Below are 18,896 nucleotides of genomic sequence, written 5' to 3' on the forward strand. Positions count from 1 at the left end.
AGAAGAAGAAGATGAAAAGATGTCTCACTCTGTAGCTAAAACAGAAACCAGGTGAAAAGAGGATCTGCAGCAGTGAGAGAGAGCTGTGCAGTACAACAAAAATATGGTGTTTTTTGAAAATTAAACCATGTAAACCTATTCTGGTACAACCTTAAAATACAATTATGAACCTGAAAACGAGTATAATATCGGCGCTTTAAGAAAAAGCAATCCCACAGTGTATTAACGCTTAATTACAAGTCCTACATTCAATATATTTGTAGTACCCCTTGTCTGGAATTTATTATTTTCTTTACTTTAAATATTTTAAAAACTATTTCTGTTCATTTGCAATTGTGTGGCAGCATGTACAGCTGTATTTAATGGCATTGTTAGGTGGGTTCCTTTGACAAGCCCTTATGTTGTTGTTTTTTATCCCATCTGTGCATTTTATTGTGTTATTAGATATTTCTTCTTTTTTATATTTTATATGAATAAATAAAGAACATATAAAAAACATATTTATATATTATACAAACATTTCATCCGCAAAACGTACTAAAAGTACCAAAAGTTGAAATCCTCATTGTGCAGAATGACCCAACCCATTTTCGAATTATGATTTTAAATTATCAAATAAATCTATCCACCGCTATTTTAGGCCCAGCTGTTTATGAGACGACCACATTGCGTCCTCTGAGGCGGAAGAACTCGGAGCTGGAGGCGGAGTCCAACCTGTTTCGCTGTATGAGTGACGCCTCGTTGGTCAAGAGGAGGAGGGGTAGGGGGAAGTCAGCAGCACAAATAGAGAAGGAAAGACAGCATCGCTTTTCAATCAATGGACACTTCTATAACTATAAGGTAGGTTTCTGCTCAATACCCCCCCCCCCATGACTTGTACCTAGTTTTCATCGATTCCTCATCTCTCTTTTATCATTCTCTTCCTGTCTAGCTCAACCCTCCCCTCCTTTTCCATGTAACACATGTCACTAGTTTTCCCTCACTCCCATCCGCACTGTAACTCACCCGTCTCTCATTGTCTGCAGACCGCTATCTTCACCCCATCCTTCGGCACACCAACTAAAGTTCGCATCTCCAGCAGTATGAACACAAACCAGGTCATTGAACAGCTACTAACCAAGTTCAAGGTGAGCTTTTGTACACGCTCTTCAAAGTGCAGGAGAAAAACAGTGACGTAGTCAACGGCACTAACGTGCATCGCGGTGATGTCATTTTAATCAAAAGTATGTATGAGCCACTGCATTCTTTTCTATCTAGTTTAAACAGACTTAAATGGACTTTCTCAGAAGTAGACATTCACAGGATTAAAGCTATTAGTGCGCGATTATTTTATATTACAGGAATGAACGTCCGTTACATTCGGCCCATTGCCAAATGAGTTGAAAGCTAATTAAGCCTATCAGCTCCACACAACTCTCTCTGTATTTCTCATTACGGCTATGTTTACAAAATGGTGTAGTCCGGCGACAATCGAGCGCAGAAGCTCCAGTGATGCGTTTTGCCATACCCGTTCTCACTCCCAACTCGTGAGATACTGACCCTTGGTCAGTATCTCACAGTAAATCACCCTTTAGCTTCTCTATTGGACGCACCAGGCATAGCAGCAGCTTGACCGCTGCGCTGTAAGATAAGAGAGTAGTATGAAAGACCTAAAATCCCCGTAAGACGGTAGGTTAGGGTGGTGGATGGGTCAAACAACACAGGACTTTCCCAGGAGATCAGGGTTTGTGTCCCGTTCTTGTCCCGCGTGCCACTGAAACGTACATTTTCTAACCCCACCCAAGATCTTTTCCTAAACCTAACTGTTCCTTTCTCGTGCCGCATGTCAGTTAAACGTACGTCCCGACCCAGAGCGCCAAAAAGTGATGCCAAGAGTCCTGACCAAGCGCGTCTAAATATGACGCCAAAATGGCTGGGTTAGCTCAGTTGGTAGAGCACATGGACACACACAGGACATCAAAATTACAAGATAATTACCTCTTCTGAAGAGTCCAACATGTGTTTTTAATTCTCCGTGTCCTTGATTTGATGGGATAAGCGCTACTAGCACTGCGTGTAGGAGGGGTGGGGATTGTGCGCGATCACCGAAGGCTTGCGTCATGTGGACGCGCCGACAGTGTTGTTGTCATTACTTAGAATTCCTCATGGAATACAGTATTTATTTGACTGTTGATGAAAGTAAGAATTACACAGAATGTATTACAGTTAGCTTTGACGGTGCTGGTGAAGGAGCTGATCATTCTTTCATGTTCGGACAGGGTTAATCAGTTAATGAATATGAATTAGAGCTCACCGAATTGGGGTTAATTTTGCAAATTATGTGCTTAATCCATGTATTATAGATTACACAGATATGTGCAAGAAATAGAATCAATTATGTTTGGGCTGTTCAAAAAAGTACTCATGCAACATCTTTTTAAGGAAAAAAAAAACAGGGATTTATAGGCTGTGAAGTAATGTGATTTATGAAATCATCGTAATAGAATAATAGACCTTAATTGGCAAACGAGAATAAGGATTTACGATAGATGTTTGAATATTTGTCTTGTGTGTTCATCCTCCAGATAATGAACGATCCCCAGGAGTTTGCTCTGTACTGTGTTCACCAGAGTGGAGGTATGGTTTGTTACACAGTCGATGACATAATCAGACGCTGGAAGACGGCAATTACGATGATTCACTGATTGTGTGTGTGTGTGTGTGTGTGTGTGTGTGTGTGTGTGTGTGTGTGTGTGTGTGTGTGTGTGTGTGTGTGTGTGTGTGTGTGTGTGTGTGGTGTGTGTGTGTGTGTGTGTGTGTGTGTGTGTGTGCTGTGTGTGCTGCGTGTGTGTGTGTGTGTGTGCGGCGTCTGGCGCCTGATGTCGAAAAGAGGAAGCTCAGTAACAAGGACCAGCCACTATGGGAGCGCATACTACAGGGACCCTCTGATGACATCATGAAGATCTTTTTGATCGACATGGACGAAGAAGAAGTCAGCAACGATGTGAGTGTTCTAACCCTGCCTCCCAAGGGACTAACGTAGAGACCAGACCAAAAACACGTCAAGCATTTTCTAACACCAGTACTGGAAGATTTATTGATTTAGTAAAAGACGTTGCATCCATGTATGTCGGTGCAGTTTGATTTGAGTTTAACGACAGAAGAATCCTTCATCTGGAATGTGAATATTTGACATGCAAGAATTTAAATTGTCTGGCCACATACATTTCTATTGTACAGTACAGGCCAAAAGTTTGGACACACCTTCTCATTCAATGTGTTTCTTTATTTTCATGACTATTTACATTGTAGATTCTCACTGAAGGCATCAAAACTATGAATGAACACATATGGAATTATGTACTTAACAAAAAAGTGTGAAATAACTGAAAACATGTCTTATATTTTAGATTCCTCAAAGTAGCCACCCTTTACAATTTTGATAACTCTGCAAACCCTTGGTGTTCTCTCAATGAGCTTCATGAGGTAGTCACCTGAAATGGTTTTCACTTCACAGGTGTGCTTTGTCACGGTTAATTAGTGGAATTTTTTCCCTTATTAATAAAAAAGCAAAGGGTGGCTACTTTGGAGAATCTAAAATATAAGACATGTTTTCAGTTATTTCACACTTTTTTGTTAAGTACATAATTCCATATGTGTTCATTCATAGTTTTGATGCCTTCAGTGAGAATCTACAATGACAGAAGTGCTTGAAGTGTATTCACATGTACAATAGAAAGAGACTAAAGCCCAGTTCAGACCAAAGATTCAGGACGAGACAAAACAGTTTTAGAACGAAAAGTTGCAGCGGTCTAAACCGGTCTGTCTCAGCAGTGTCATGAACACATGACACTGTCATGACACAGTCATGACACATGAACCCTAACCCTAACCCTAACCATAACTTGTCGTGACAAAAACGAATGACACTTTAATAATAAATGGTTGACTCGTTTATAATGTTTATGACACGTTCATGACAGTGCCATGTCACTCTTATGTAGGTACCTTCAAGTAAAATGTAACCCAATGTTGTAACATTCCGCAATTTTAGTTGCTTACATTTCAATTTGGGTTGTAATCTGCGCCATGAAATTACTAACTTCTTCTCTGGGGACGACCATCGTTAAACTTCACAACCGCACTCCTGCTCTCCCTCTGACAGATTAGAGCGAGACTCGGAGTCTGGCACAACCGCCTCCGATTGGCCAAAACTGCGTTCGGTTTGAGCCCCTTTTTAAAAAGGGTCTAAATCGAATCGTTGCCATGGAGATGATACTCTGATGATACTCGTCACATTAGTGTGCACTGGCAGGTTTCAGAACGCTGCAGACCGGCTCGTTGCAAGAGGTTGCAAGTTTCAAGTCGTCTCGTCGCGAATCTTTGGTCTGAACTGATGGGCTTTGTCCATAAAAAAAAAGCCGTCTTTTCAGAACAGAAAATGAAGGTCTCTTTAATTTCAATTCAACCTCTAGTAATGTAAACACATCTTCGAGTGCATCAGAGAAAAATTATACCCTGGATTTAGTATTTCATAGTTGTTTAGATTCAATTAATGTATTAAAGCTGGTGTATGAATCAACTTGAAAGTATTAGTTATTAGGATTGTGCCTTTCTCCATCTTATATTAAAATAAAACAGAAGAGAGTTACAGTACATTTCATTCATTTACATTTACATTGCAAATAAAGATGTCCCTCTGAATAATAATTATTTGTTTTAGTGTTTATAATTGTGATTGTGAGAGCATATATGGTAGTGTCTTTGAGTTTGCTATTTTAGTCTTAGTCTAGTCTTAGTTTATTTGCCACAATCTTAATATTACCCTATTACAGATTTGATTTACTTCATCCTCTCCTCTCCTCTCCTCTCCTCTCCTCTCCTCTCCTCTCCTCTCCTCTCCTCTCCTCTCCTCTCATCTCATCTCCTCTCAGGTAGCCCAGTATCTGAACTTGGAGCTTCCTATCCTGGAGCAGGTTCTACTGAAACTCCGAGAGGAGGAGAACAGAGAGATACAGAGAGTCATTAACAAGTCAGTATATGATCTTATGCCTTAAAGGATGCCTTTAGCTTGAATTGATTGTAAGAGAGTTGACCTCGTCATGAGGAAATTTTACAGTGCATTATGTAAATTAAAGGCGGTGGAATAAAGTGTTTGGTTATAGACTTTCAGGCGTTAAACTCACAATATGAAACGGCAACATCTTCATGCACAACCAATCACTCATGCAGTTTGACGCTGTGCAGTTCAGTGCCCCAGTTTGCATGACTTCATCCTCCCACAAACAGATGTACATAGACTATATTCACTTTAAAGTGTTTGGAAACAAAAACCCTGTAGTACCGCTTCTATGGCAGTAAATTTGCAGCTCACTCATGTGTCCGTCCATCCGTGTGTGTGTCCGTGTGTGTGTGTGTGTGTGTGTTTGTGTCAGGTACCACCAGCAGCATAGACTCCTGTCCCACATGCTGACCTCTAAGATGTCGCCTCACATTGAGACCAGCGTCTGACGACTGACCGGCTCTAGCATCACTGTAAGGATGAAGGAGTAGCTGTGGAGAATGCTACAAATACCACCTACCTGACGTACTGTCAAAATACATGGTTCATTTGCAAGTCTTACAAACTGGGTCACTTTTATCATTTGTATTCATTTATTCACATTATATTTTTTTTCTTACATGTTTTTAATCTGTAAAATAAGTACAACATATGTTTATAAGAAACAGCTGTAAATAACTGTAAATTAGTGTTTATTATTAAATATATGTTGCGGGACCAGCATGACTTCTTATGTTTTGTGCTTTCTGTTTGGGAAGTATGAATTTTTTCAGAGGTTAGTTAGAATCAGTGAAATATTCTATACACATAAACAAATGTTGAATGTAAATATGGCTTAATTTGAAAGTGTTACCTGGTCATCAAGGACCACAGTGGAAATAAGTCTTGAAATATATAGTTACCCTTGACATGAGAAGATGTGCTTAATTTTGTCATAAAGACAAAACCTGTGTCCCCCTCCGTGCTGCCTCAGACATTCGCTGCATCTCCTAACCCTTAGATTTGCCTCCTCGAGTCCTCCACTCACCTCCCTTCCTCGCGTCTTAGACCCTCCCACCGAGGAGACGCGGGAGCGAGGAAATCATGGGAGGAGAGAGGCAACGAGCAAATGTGTTGTAGGGGGATGATACGTCCTTTCCTCTGAAGCGTCACATGAATACGTCAGCTGTGTGGGCGGAGTTAGCAACTCCTTCGGCTGCATGGCTTCCGGGAAGGCTGCTCTTGTGTATCCTCGGCTAATAGCTCCTCGATGATCCCTCCTCGATGCTCGCTCCTCGGTCCTCGGGGCAGAAATAACCGCTTTGATACGGCCTTCACCGAGGAGGCATGGAACAACTTCCGGTTCAGTTGAGGAGCTATCAAGCAAGGGCTATGAGACGCAGCCATTCTCTCTTCCCCTTACTCAAAGCCGTCATTCCCTCTCTTTCCACCAGCTGTCCACCTTCACACATCCACCTACACACCTGCTCATCGTTACCTTATTAGTCCCACCCAGCACCTATATAACAGCCACCCAGAACCTACTCCCTGCCAGATCACCTGTTGGGCCTCCAAAGCCTTAGCACTCCAGCATCTGCTCTTGTTCATAAGCGCCGATTTATGTTTTCCTCTGTGGGTGCTCACACGTGCACACCCTTTAAAAAAAAGTAGTACAAAAAATGTTTGGATTTCAGAACCTTAGGAAATGGACAGCGGCCGACACACACGCCTATTAAAGTGATGGTTCGGATTAATTCACCCTAGGGTCCTTTGCACCATGACCTCGAGCCAAACAACCCCCCAGAAGCTTTTTTCACCTGGGTCTAACATTGGGCAGTTAGCGTAGAGTAGCGTTAGCCGCTGAATAGCTTAGCGCAGGGGCTAATGGACCCACGTTTGTATCTCGTAAATGACCCCACTAATAATGCCCGAAATGATACAAAAGGTCTACAATAGTACAAATAGGTTATGCACTCATAAAACGATGGATTGTAAAGTTTGTAAGTACACCAGAAGTTTATGAACACTTGCCTGCTCTCTTCTGCTCTCTGTTGCTGCTGCTGCTACCTGCAGTTAGACGAGTGCTTAGGGCTGTCTACAAATTACTACACCGAAAAGAGATACAACAAAAATATGTATTAATTTAATGATTAAATAAGGTAATGTCTCCAAACTTACCTCAATTATTACTTGTCTCCTGCTAGTTATATTACAGCACTTACTTTAAAAAATAAGTTAAATTAAAAAATATTTTTGTTGCATCTCTTTTCGGTGTTGTAATTTGTAGATGTCCCTAAGCACTCGTCTCACAGCAGCAAAGAACAACAGCAGAGAGCAGAAGCCAGCAGGCAAGTGTTATTTACATAAACTTCTGGTGTACTTACAAACTTTCCAATCCATCGTTTTATGAGAGCATAACCTATATACACTAGTGTAGACCTTTGGTATCATTTCGGGCATTATTAGTGGGGTCATTTAAGAGATACAAACGTGGGTCCATTAGCCCCGCGCTAAGCTATTCAGCGGCTAACGCTACTCTACGCTACTCTACGCTAACTCGCCCAGGTGAAAAAAGCTTCTGGGGGGGTGTTTGGCTCGAGGTCATGGTGCAAAGGACCCTAGGGTAAATTACTCCGAACCATCACTTTAACTCGATAATAAAGCCGTAAAGTAGGCTTTCAACTCAGGACAGCGCCACTTCTCACAAACACAGACAGGATTGGAGATGAAAAGATTAACTGGCACGTAACCACGAGCAGCTTCGTGGGAAATTAAGAATCCATGCCACCGACATAACCAATCACACTATGACAGACGCTCAACCTCTGCTCTTGTTTGTTGTCTTTGTTTGCCTGGCCCCGTGTGGACTTTGCCTTTGCTGACTGACTGCTTGTTGCTGACCTCTGATGCTCTCCAAGGAATGCAGTAAAGCAAAATTTTTTCTTATCTGCTTTGATGCTGAGATAGCTGCTAACCCTTACGACCAGATTTAACCAGGTTGAGTGTTGGAGAAATGCGTCGCAAATGACTCACCAGAAATCTAGATTATTTCCATTTGATCAAACGAGGCAGCCATAAAAACAGGAGTTGTGTGTGTGTGTGTGTAAAACAGGAAACTGCTTACAAGTGGAAAACCCTGTCATTGTAATGAAATAATGGTGTAGTGCGCGGTGGTGCCTGGGCTGTTTAGTGGCATAGACTTTTTAAACACTTGCCAGCCCACCAGACAGCCTCATATTACCCAGCAGCACTGAGTCTAATTTTCCTCTGACATGATGAATGACCCATTGAGAATAAATGGCAATTGGTTGTTTTATTAAAGGATAGAGTTTCCTTGTGAAGCCCGCCAAGGACCGCTAGTCTCGCTTTGCCAGATCTTCTAGACTAGGGTCTGGCTAGTCCACACAACATTCCGGGATGGGAGAAAAACGTTCTCTGGTTTAGTGGCATTTCTTTAAACCAATCCCAATCATCTTGGGTGGTGCTAACCACCGGACGGAGCAATGGTGCCTCAGCAAAATAGCCTCAGGAAGGAACTTGTTTTGGTGGAACGTGTGTACGTTCAAAAGTTGTTTTAGTCATGCAACAGAAAACTCAGATTGGACAGATAGTCTAGCTAGCTGTCTGGATTTACCCTGCAGAGATCTGAGGAGCAATTAACCATAGTCCTCAGAAATCCACCGGAGTTTAAAATTCCAACACAAAGAAAGTGGAAGGTAATGGACATCCGGCACCTGAACAATCCTGGAAGTGGAAAGTCGTCGATATAGACTAGTACATTCCTAATAATATTAAATGTGTAGATGAGAGTTTAGAAAACATGTATGTGAAGGTAAAATACATGTAAGGCCAAGACTGATTATGCCTTCTTTGTCTCTTTAGTAGCCTACAACAGCACATAAGGGCCATTGTAGGTAAAAGAAAAATATATTATAGAGTCAGGGGGCTAATATTCAAAAAAATAAAGTCGTAACTTTATGAGAGAAAAAGAAACTTGGAAATGTAATCTTATTTTACTGTATGGATAATTTAGAAGGGTCAAAAGAGGAACAACTTCATTGTTATATTTTAAAACGGTTCATTGGTGTTGCTGGGGTATTCCCCCTTTTAGACTATTTCTTTTCTCAATGATCCTTAGAGGTAGGTGAGGTTGAGCCCAACATTTTAAATAAGATAACTTTGAGGCTCATTCATGTACACTCAAATGTGTAAATATTTGCTACTTCTTTTGCTTTCTATTTGCTAGTCTTTTTGAAAATGGCCCACTCACTTTTGTACTGGCCCACCCAAAATACTATTTCTGCCTACGCCACTGATATACAGTATATTAACCATTGTTTTGTTCTACAGAAAATGCCTTTAACTTCCAAAAAAATGGACACCAACAACTTGAACACGTCTTCTGTTATTCATTACGGAAGGTAACATCTCTTAATGTCATTAACAGTGCTATTGTTAGCTAGATACTATATTTTTATTGTATTTGTTTTCTCATGTTGTTGGTAAATTTGTGTTATTATATTATACTATATTCCAGCAATTTTATACGCAACATTAACGAGGACAATTTTCCGTTGTTTATTTCATTTCGTTATATGAATGCATTAAAGGTATAGTGGAGGATTTCCTTTTTCCGGGTGGATCATCAAGACTATTGGTCCTCCTAGTTGTCAATCATTCTAGTGATATGGATACGTAAGGCCGCCGTACGTGCACGTCCCTAGCTTTCAGGTGTATATGTGTGGTGAGCTTGAGCTATGGTTTCAGCCAGTCATTGAAGCTCGCCGTTCTCACCGTGTTTTTTCAAAATGTCTGAGGGTCGCAAGAGAAAAAGTGTCTACGAATTGTATGACAAGAAGAGAAAGGCCTCTGAAGAAAAAAACAAGACCAGAGTGTTTTTGGGAGAATGTTTCACACGCTGGCGTGCGCTAAAAGCACAGGTTGGGCTTCCCCTGATGCCTCAGTCGCAAAGTTTCTACTCGACAGGTAAAGTTTGGCACGCTATTTGGAGAAATTAAAATCACTGCTAGTAAAAGCTGATGTAAGCTATGATTAGCGATGCTAGCCCTGGCACAAGTCACGCACCGCACAGACACGGTAAACATCTCAATTTGTGAAAAAGTGCAAATCTTCTTTTGGAAAGTAGGCTTGTATGAACCATGCCGACAGCAACTTGTAAACCGTGCACACGTTTTATAGGACTTTCCTTCTCGGGAGCAGGTAGAGTGTTGCGCATGTGCATTTTTTCAAAAAGTAGAGAGGGCGGTTCTTTTCTAAAATTCGGGAAAATCCTCCACTATACCATTAAGTATATACATGTTTAAAGATATAGTACAATATAACGTTGTGTCTCCTGACATGCTTTTAGCATGTGTTAAGACTTTTCTGCTTGATTGAATGAACGTCATTAGAACTACTTAAACCAAAACGCCACACGATGGTACTTAAACCATTGGGTGACGTCCCTGCATCTTTTGTCTGTGTGACTTTTTAAAGGTTTGAATTATGGGAACACATTTATGCTTTGAAGTCACAATGCAGGTAAACTGTGTTATTTGTTGTTTTCTTTGTTAAACTGATCTTCTATCAATCTTTTTTTAGAAATTTGAAAGAAAATGAAGACAGCTTTCACAAGATAACTCCAAAACGTTATGAGTGGCAATGTGTGTAATCATATTGTTGATTCATGTATGTAAAAATGCCAGCAATTAAATAAAAAACTGATGTAGAAATTCATGTTCTTTACCACTCTTGATTTTTTTTAATCCCTCACGTAAGCAAAACATTTTTTTATATCTTTGAAAGAATACAAAACCATAATATAAATGAATAAAAAATATGAAGCTGCAAACCGCAAATAATCTTTACATTATGGTAACAAAACTCATTTCCAAACAACTTTTATTGAGACTGGGTTCAGAAAAAAACCCATCAACATTGTATCAAACTACAATGATGTAGTCAAAGCTATACAGCTAAACTAAAAAAAACTAATTAAACATTGTCCACATTTTTCCTGCACTTGTATGTCTGCAGCTCGTGTTCGTTGTTGCGAGGGTTGAAAGTCACCACAAAGCGGCACTTCAAATGCTGCGGAGGAGGAAACAACAATAACTATAACATTTGAATGAATCGAGGAAATCTCCAAAATCTAACGTACCGTCAACGGCAATAGGTATGGAAGCTTTGAGAGGCAAATAAGAGACGATACATTTTCTGAGTCTGAGCTAAATTGTTTTCTCTCCTGTGTTTACGACTTAAAGCAACTTTTCCCTCTTCGGTCCCCCTACAGGTTGTCTCATTGGAACTACAGCTTGCGCTACCCGATCTGGCAAACTTGCATAATGTAATGTAATGGACAATTCCGCTTCCAACCTGTAGGGGGAGTGACGTGGAAAAAGTTCTCTATTGTTGCTTTAAGAATGGGTGAAAAAGAGAAGTTTTGCCAGGTTAATCACTTTGAAGTGTTGTAATACTCTATTCGGCCACAAGAGGATGGAGTGCGGTGAAGTGAAATTTATTTCTAGTAAAGATTATTATTCTGGCAAAATCAGGACAGACTATCAGACTTAGAGAATGGTTCACCAATTATTTTTTTTCTCACTTACCTCTCAGGGCTTCCGTAAATAAGTCATATTCAGTCATTATACCATAAAAGATTATAAGACAGAAAAGCATTCACATTAATGTGTTGCTTATCTTTAAAACTGTGTGAAACAGAATTATTGCTGAGTTGAACATAACGTCTTTAACACATAGGAACTAGAGTGCGGATCGGGCCACATTTTTCTATTCGAGCCCGGCCTGCGTCCAAAAGAGCAGTAACCTAACCCGACCCGAGCCCAACAAGCATTAAGATATTTATGCCCTAGCATAGATAAAATCTCTTTTTTTTTTCATACTAATGACACATGTACGTTTGTGTGTGTGGAAAGCCAGCTTTTATTAAGCAACTGTAGGAAGGCATTCGGAAATGTCAACAGATGAGCGCATCAGCGCACACGGGGAAACAAGCGCACGTTAACACAGGCGCGCACCTACATAATAAGCTTTTTTAAATTTAAAATGTTCAATGCCTTATCGCGCTGATGTGAGCGAGCCCAACCCAAACCTGAACATAATTTCTAAATATCTGTCCGAACCCGGCCCGTCGGGTCCCGACGGACTCGGCTCGGGTATCCATCCTCTAATAGGAACGCAGGCGTTAAAACAAATGTACCTTTTTCACCAGCCTGCAGCTGTCAAAGTCATGGTTTTCAGCCTTGAGACACTTGGTTTTTACCATGACCGCATCAATCTTAAAGTTGATCACATTGGTCGCCTATAGTAACAAGATGAGTGGACAGAGGACAGAACTATATTAGATGGTGTCAAGCTATAATAGGATTGCATGGTAGTGACATGATGTGTTGCATGGGAGTTCCTTTGTTTCTGAAAGATGAATCTAACCTGAGACTGAGCGGTGGTGATGGAGACCAGTTTGAACATATTCTTGCTCTTGGAGTATGTGTTGAACATCTCCACAGCATGTTTAGTTGCCTCCTGAACCTCCGCTGACTCTGGATTCCTTTCAAACCAGCCACCCAGGGGAGTCACTTTCTCTATGAGGAAATTAAACACAGACACAAGGTACATGTTACATAGTTGCATTAATTAGGGCAATTATAAAAAATGAAGTGTCATGTGGCCTACTCTATGTTCTCAATCAAATAGCAGACATTACAGTGGCACAGCACCATTTCATACACATAGAATCATGGTTTATTCTACATATTTTGCATCTTACATAATTTGCCTTTTAAAAAGCAACTCCACATTAAGTCTATGACGGGAAACCATGTTTGCACGATACAACAACACAGAAGGTTGAAAGGTTCAAGTCTATTGGCTTAGGGTGTAGTCTGTTGCACTTCTGAACACGCCCAACTTTATTGTATTATTGGGTTACAATGCATGGTGAAACTATTCATTCATTACTTATTCATTGCTTAACAGGGTGTGGCTGGAACCTGCAGCAATTGTTTTGTAGCAAAAACAGGAATTTCAACCAACGTTTAGTTGCTACCGGAGATACGCTTGAAACAAAAATCAAAGCAATTTTAATGACGGCACCGATTATCTGCATGAGAAAGTACAAACAAGCATGGTGACGTCAGCATGGTGACAACAATATGGTGACGTCAGCATGATGACATCAATATGGTGACATCAGCATGCTAACGTGCTCAATCTATATATAAATGATCTTTCCTAGAGAAACTGCTTTATTTGTGACCTGATGATTGAGGGTTGGCAGAGTTGTAAAGCAGTTTTGGTAGTATTAAGAGTAAAATGGACTCCAGGGTTTTGGTGCTCTGGACTGTAACAGCAAATTTTCAGGATGAAGGAGCATAAAAACCCCAAATGGAAATACGCAGGATCATAACACTGACTGATTGTTCCATTGGAGTCATGTTTAACTTATTTGCTTAAGTTAAACATCGCTATTACGCCAAATGTGAATGTAAATGGAAAGAGCAACACAGTCATGACATGACAAATATGTACATCTAGGCTATTTCTGTTTGATCCTGTGTATCATTCACAGTATACAGTACATAGCTGAACCAACCAGAAGATTTATCTGCTCAGTAAAACCATTTAATTAACCGAAGCCACAGACATATTTGGTAAATTGGTACCGAGTGCCACTGAGAGATTATTTTTCATTTCCAAACACTCCCAAACCAAACTCCATTCTGCCAAATGAAATAGCATCTGACCAATGATGTATTTCCCAGACGGCTGGCAAAGCCAAACCTTCTGACTCACTGTACCAACCAGACAGCAGTACACAGTCACCGTCTACACACTGAGTACACGAGTGACCTATTTATGTTGCCAATATGTCATACAGGCAGACACTTCTTTTAGTTGTTTGAAATCATTTTAGGTTGAATCATTTTATTGCTTAACTTGACACTATATAGCCAGGCCTAGGTAGTCTGCTCATACAAGACATTAGTAGTGCTGCATGTTTTTCAGTATTACACATAGGCCTACTTTCCACATTTGTTTCAGTGGTCAGATGGGAGTACACCAGCTTTTAGAAATAAACTAGCTGGTTTCCTTCATTACCTTGAGTTGTTGCCTAATTTTGTTGATATGATGTTTATATCTTCTGTCTTTTATTTAAATAGAGTATACGCATACTAATTCGAGTATTTTCGATGTTTTATCTTATGGTTTGTCTGTAAAGTGCTATAGAAATTGTTTCTTTGTGTCATTTCATAGTATTTGAAATGGCATGTGAACACACAAAGTTCAATCTGTAATTCTTTTGTTTTGGCATGGTCTCTAAATTGTTAGTCATGATTCTGACTCAGATGCCCACGCTGCTGTCATTGTTGCATAGTTGCATTGTCCTGTCAATCAACCTGTTTTGTTCCTATGTATATCCTTATGCAAAAGAGTGTGTACACAGCACAAAGTTATTCTCTGTTGTAATATTATTCACTCTTTTCTCGCTGCATTGTCTACGTTATCTCAACACACATTGCATGGTATGTTCAATATTAGAATCTCAATGACACTTGTTTATATTGCCTTTTTGTCAGAATTGCATGCTTCCCTTGGTCTTTCTAGACTTAACTTGTATTTTCTTTTATCCACAGATCCAATTATTGGGGCACTCAGGAGATAAATCAGGAAATGACTATTTCATACCAATTTGTCGTACATATTTCAAATAAGCACAAAATAGAAAAGTGTCAAAAGCCCCTTTCTCTCATCTGGATCACAACAATAAATAGTTTATAGTAATTATAATGAATATATAAATAATATGTAGTGTAACCTCCTGGGTAATGACATCAGGGCAGTGTAAGTAGTTGTAGCTAGTATTTGTGGAGCTTTAAAGATACCTATCATTTCTTTCTTCAAATGTGTTTTAGAAAAAAGAAATTGGTTATTTGTTTCTTGTTGTTTACTCCTTTATCAATTCTGTCACCACTTTTCAAAACGTGATATCAACCTACGAAGTCTGCTCTCCCAAAGAAATTACTCAGAAACAGAGTAGCTCAGTTTAATCTCTGTCCTGCAATATCTATTTTTTTTTTATCTTGCTTGCCTCCCTGTAACTCGCCATTTCCACACTCCTATTTCTTATCCATATCAGTACTTACTTTTTGTCACGACTTCCTCCACAGGCTGATCTCCCAAACACAGCTGGATAGCTGACAGACATATCACCACTGCCAGCGGGAGATACATCTTCTAACCGGGCTGGGCTCGCCAACAAAGGGGGAAAACTGGTGGAAGATGGATCTCCACAAAAAGGCTTCAGATGAGCAGGACACTTAAGTGAACTGAACCACTTGCCAATCAACTCGCAGGCGTCCTACAAACTGATGGTGTTTGGGTCCACGGAGGAAGCAGTAAAACAAAACAAAAAGGTGAGACATTGAAGATGGTTACTGAAAAAATACAGAAATAGAGCCAGAAAGTGCAAAAATGACAAATGATATAGAAATGGCTACAAAGAAAGAAACATTACAACTCCTTACCTTTCTGATATTGAAGAAAATGGGACTTGACCTAGTGAATGCTGGAGCAACAGTGAGCCAGACTGAGAGAAATATTGCAAGTGAAAAGGAAAGATAGAGAGCACGAGAGAGAGAGAGAGAGGGAGGGTGTGGTCAGTAAATATCCGTGGCTGATCTGCATTTAAGCTCTGGTATGTTAAACAAACCAGTTAAGACCACACCCCCCAATTGCCTGGCAATGACGTCATGCAGGGATTTAACAACCATCAGCAGCTTTGGTGTGTGTATGTGACAGAAAGAGAGAGAGAGAGTGGGTGTGTGTGTGTGTGTGTGTGGGAGAGTGTGTGTGTGTGTGTGTGTGTGTCTGTGTGTGTGTGTGTCTATATGTGAATGCACATTTTGTCAGTTTCTTTACAAGGGTGAACTTTTGTGGAGACGTGACTCAAACTCAGCTGGTTACTCTTGTTTAGCAGGCGGTGAGTCACCGTACAAACTATAGCACACAGCAGAACCCCATTACACACTGTTCCGAGGTACATCAACATCCTGTCAAGAACATTTGTTATTATGTGATAAAGGCTTCAGCTATTCTGATAGCACTGAAATAAATGCACAAACGTCAGCGAGTTGAACTGAGTGGAATTAATTAATTGTGTGTCCTCACTTATAAAGATGTGGCTGACGGACAGGAAGGCAGACTCTTGTGGATGCCTCTCCCTCAGCTTTTTAACAGAGCGATGGCTAACAGCAATGTATCAATATGTCCGATTCTAATGCATCTTTATAAATGGGGACACACAATTCATTATGTCAGATTCTACTAAATCTGACATGTCAGATTTTAATAAATGTTGATTGTATGCCTGTAAATGAGAGGGCTACGCTCCCTAATTTTAACCCAAAAACACTGGTCAATTGCCTGCCGAAGAATTGATTGTTTGGAATTCTAGGGGGCAGAAGACCTCCACAATAAGCTGACAGACAGGCAGCCCTGACATATTATTGCCTCGTGAAATTTTAAGGCTACAGTGTGGCCCCTTACTTCCTACACCTAGCTCCAGCACACTTGCTCACACCACACCCATCCGAAGATGGTGTGAGCCTTCATTTCGATCGTAACTACACACTTGTAAAGCTTTGTGGACTCCATCTTGCACTATTGTGACACTGTCGCTGTGACAAAATCTGGCCGCAGACAGATACTGTATAAAAAAAGTACTCAAAACTGTCCTGTGACTCCCATGACTGTCCCGGGATAGTGTCTTGGAGTCATAGGACAGTGTACAGGACAGTGTCTGACTGTCCCGGGACAGTCATGGAGTCACAGGACAGTGTCTCAGAGTCATAGGACAGTGTACAGGACAGTGTCTGACTGTCGCGGGACAGTCATGGAGTCACAGGACAGTGTCTGGGAGTCACAGGACAGTGTACAGGACAGTGTCTGACTGTCCCGGGACAGTCATGGTGTCACTGGACAGTGTCTGGGAGTCACAGGACAGTGTACAGGACACTACTAACAGGACAGGACAGTTTTTGCTGCCACTGCTGCTGCTCCTGCCCTACAGTTTCGACTCCAGTGTGTCATGAGTGAGAAGTCCCAGCAGGGGGAAGCAACACTATATCACATAATGCAACAGGTGGGTTGACGAGGCTCAGTGACTGGATTTTCATGGTTAGTTGTGTTTGATAACAGGGAAGCTTGAATACATTAAGTACACATTATGAGCAGTAAATTTCCAATTTAAAAACATAATAAACATACAAAGAGTTGTGCATGTAAGTTTAGTTTTCTCAATGGTCACTGTCTTTCAGGTACACAATTTTGGATTTCAAGAAGGGGCACTATAGCAACTAGTCAGTTTAGGATTTGGTGGAAGATAAGAGATGTAGAAGTTAGACGTAAATGCAACATAAATAGAGATAGCTAAATGTTATACAAAAAACTCTGGCAGCTATGACGGAGGAAGCACAGATAAAGGCCGGTGAGGCAAAGGATAGGCAGATGGGATCAGAATGACAGGTACATTGGCACTGGCAGATGGACAGGCAGATAGACGCCAGACAAAAAGACAGACTGAAAGAGCAGAACCATGCAGATGGAGAGGCAGTCGGAAAACAAAGAGCAGGTGCAACACCACACACTACAGGAGGGGTGGCCAACCAGTTCAGCATAAAGAGCCACAAAAAAACACGCACCAAAAAAGAACATGCACGTCCACATTACAACAGCAACAGTGACTTCCAGATCTAATGAAAATCATAATACATAGCAGTTTTCATAGTTTTTTTTTTCTTACTTAGATTGACTCAGTGGGAAACCTGACAGTCTTTGTTATCCACAATCCTTTTTAGGTCTGGTTGTACTCGGTTGTGGCCACTCTTTCACTCATTTGTCACTAGAGGGGCTTTCAAACAATCTGATTCAGCAGTGAAAGGGTTAATAATAAGGAAGGTGATCTGTGGCTGCTTTCTTTCCTCAGGTTGCAGAATCTGTCCATAAAAAAAACCTCTGCTGCATTATTTTTTATTTTAAAATAATTGGCAAATGTATTGGCAGATGCATTCAAATGCTCTTTTTTTTTTACTTATCTGAAATGTTTCAAAAAGTAAAAAAAAAAAAAAAATCCACCAAAAACACAGCCCCCAGCCACACAGTAAGAGCCTCAAAGGAGCAGGCAAAGAGCCGCATACGGCTCAAGAGCCACATGTTCGCCACCACTGCACAGCCTCAAAATGTACAAAAGATTTGAATTAACAACCACTGTGACAGCCTAACTAAACATGCAGCACTTAGAGCTTTACAAAAGTTGTGCCTGTTGATGGGTTATACTGAACACTTTACTATATTAAATTGCACAGGTATTATAACACAAATAGGCAAGTTACATTTTTTAAGATAATATACAACACTACAAATATGTAAATAGATTCACACTGAAAAGTCAACATGCAGGAAGACTGCGAAAAAAAAACAAACCTCTCTTTTAGGCCAGGTTGGTATTCACTGTCCCTAACGAGACTAACTGTAACTCTTCCAAGCTGCAACTGACAGGGTCATGGTTCAGCAAGCGGCTCGCTGGATTTGCTCAATTTGGAAATCCCCCTTTTCAATGGAATAATTGATGTCAGTGTGGTTTGCCTGACGATTGGGCTGGACACCAACTGCCACAGCTTTCAGTCAAATTTTTCTTTTCCAGTCTGTCCAGGGCAAAGGTCAACGTTACGTCACAAATAAACAGCCAAAACAGAGCAGCTTTGACTGCTGTGTGCTGTTTTTATTTTAATTTTTTTCTTTCAAACATGTTTTAGAGTCATGTGTGTTGTTAATTGTACATTTTACAATACACTTAAAA

At 40.5% G+C, this 18,896-nt stretch overlaps 2 protein-coding genes and 1 long non-coding RNA gene across 8 annotated transcripts in view; 2 read left to right on the plus strand and 1 right to left on the minus strand.

Annotated features, from left to right (window-relative positions):
- The window catches only part of rassf6 (Ras association domain family member 6), a 49,407-nt gene extending 43,643 nt beyond the window's left edge, over positions 1 to 5,764 (plus strand). For 5 of the 6 annotated variants that reach the window (XM_039779831.1, XM_039779833.1, XM_039779829.1 and 2 more), the window contains exons 6-11: positions 641 to 840; positions 1,026 to 1,127; positions 2,565 to 2,615; positions 2,864 to 2,983; positions 4,914 to 5,011; positions 5,415 to 5,764. In XM_039779831.1, the coding sequence (XP_039635765.1) occupies positions 641 to 840; positions 1,026 to 1,127; positions 2,565 to 2,615; positions 2,864 to 2,983; positions 4,914 to 5,011; positions 5,415 to 5,490 (647 nt within the window). In that variant the 3' untranslated portion in view covers positions 5,491 to 5,764. Of the gene's footprint in view, positions 1 to 640; positions 841 to 1,025; positions 1,128 to 2,564; positions 2,617 to 2,863; positions 2,984 to 4,913; positions 5,012 to 5,414 lie in introns of all 6 variants that reach the window. The other variant, XM_039779834.1, reaches the window with a different exon arrangement.
- Positions 5,765 to 7,682: 1,918 nt separating this feature from the next.
- Positions 7,683 to 10,750, plus strand: LOC120545481. Its single transcript, XR_005636703.1, has 3 exons — positions 7,683 to 7,945; positions 9,371 to 9,441; positions 10,622 to 10,750. It is a non-coding gene; the product is annotated as an uncharacterized LOC120545481 (long non-coding RNA).
- Positions 10,751 to 10,903: 153 nt separating this feature from the next.
- Positions 10,904 to 18,605, minus strand: si:busm1-57f23.1 (uncharacterized protein LOC368621 homolog). Its single transcript, XM_039779835.1, has 6 exons — positions 18,521 to 18,605; positions 15,565 to 15,626; positions 15,184 to 15,405; positions 12,470 to 12,621; positions 12,240 to 12,341; positions 10,904 to 11,110 (listed from the first exon to the last, which is right to left on the minus strand). The coding sequence occupies exons 3-6, from the start codon at positions 15,269 to 15,271 to the stop codon at positions 11,015 to 11,017; spliced, it is 438 nt and encodes a 145-aa protein (XP_039635769.1). The 5' UTR covers positions 15,272 to 15,405; positions 15,565 to 15,626; positions 18,521 to 18,605; the 3' UTR covers positions 10,904 to 11,014.
- Positions 18,606 to 18,896: the final 291 nt, after the last annotated feature.

Source organism: Perca fluviatilis, chromosome 17 (genome assembly GCF_010015445.1).
Source record: "Perca fluviatilis chromosome 17, GENO_Pfluv_1.0, whole genome shotgun sequence".
Taxonomy (NCBI): Eukaryota; Metazoa; Chordata; class Actinopteri; order Perciformes; family Percidae; genus Perca; species Perca fluviatilis.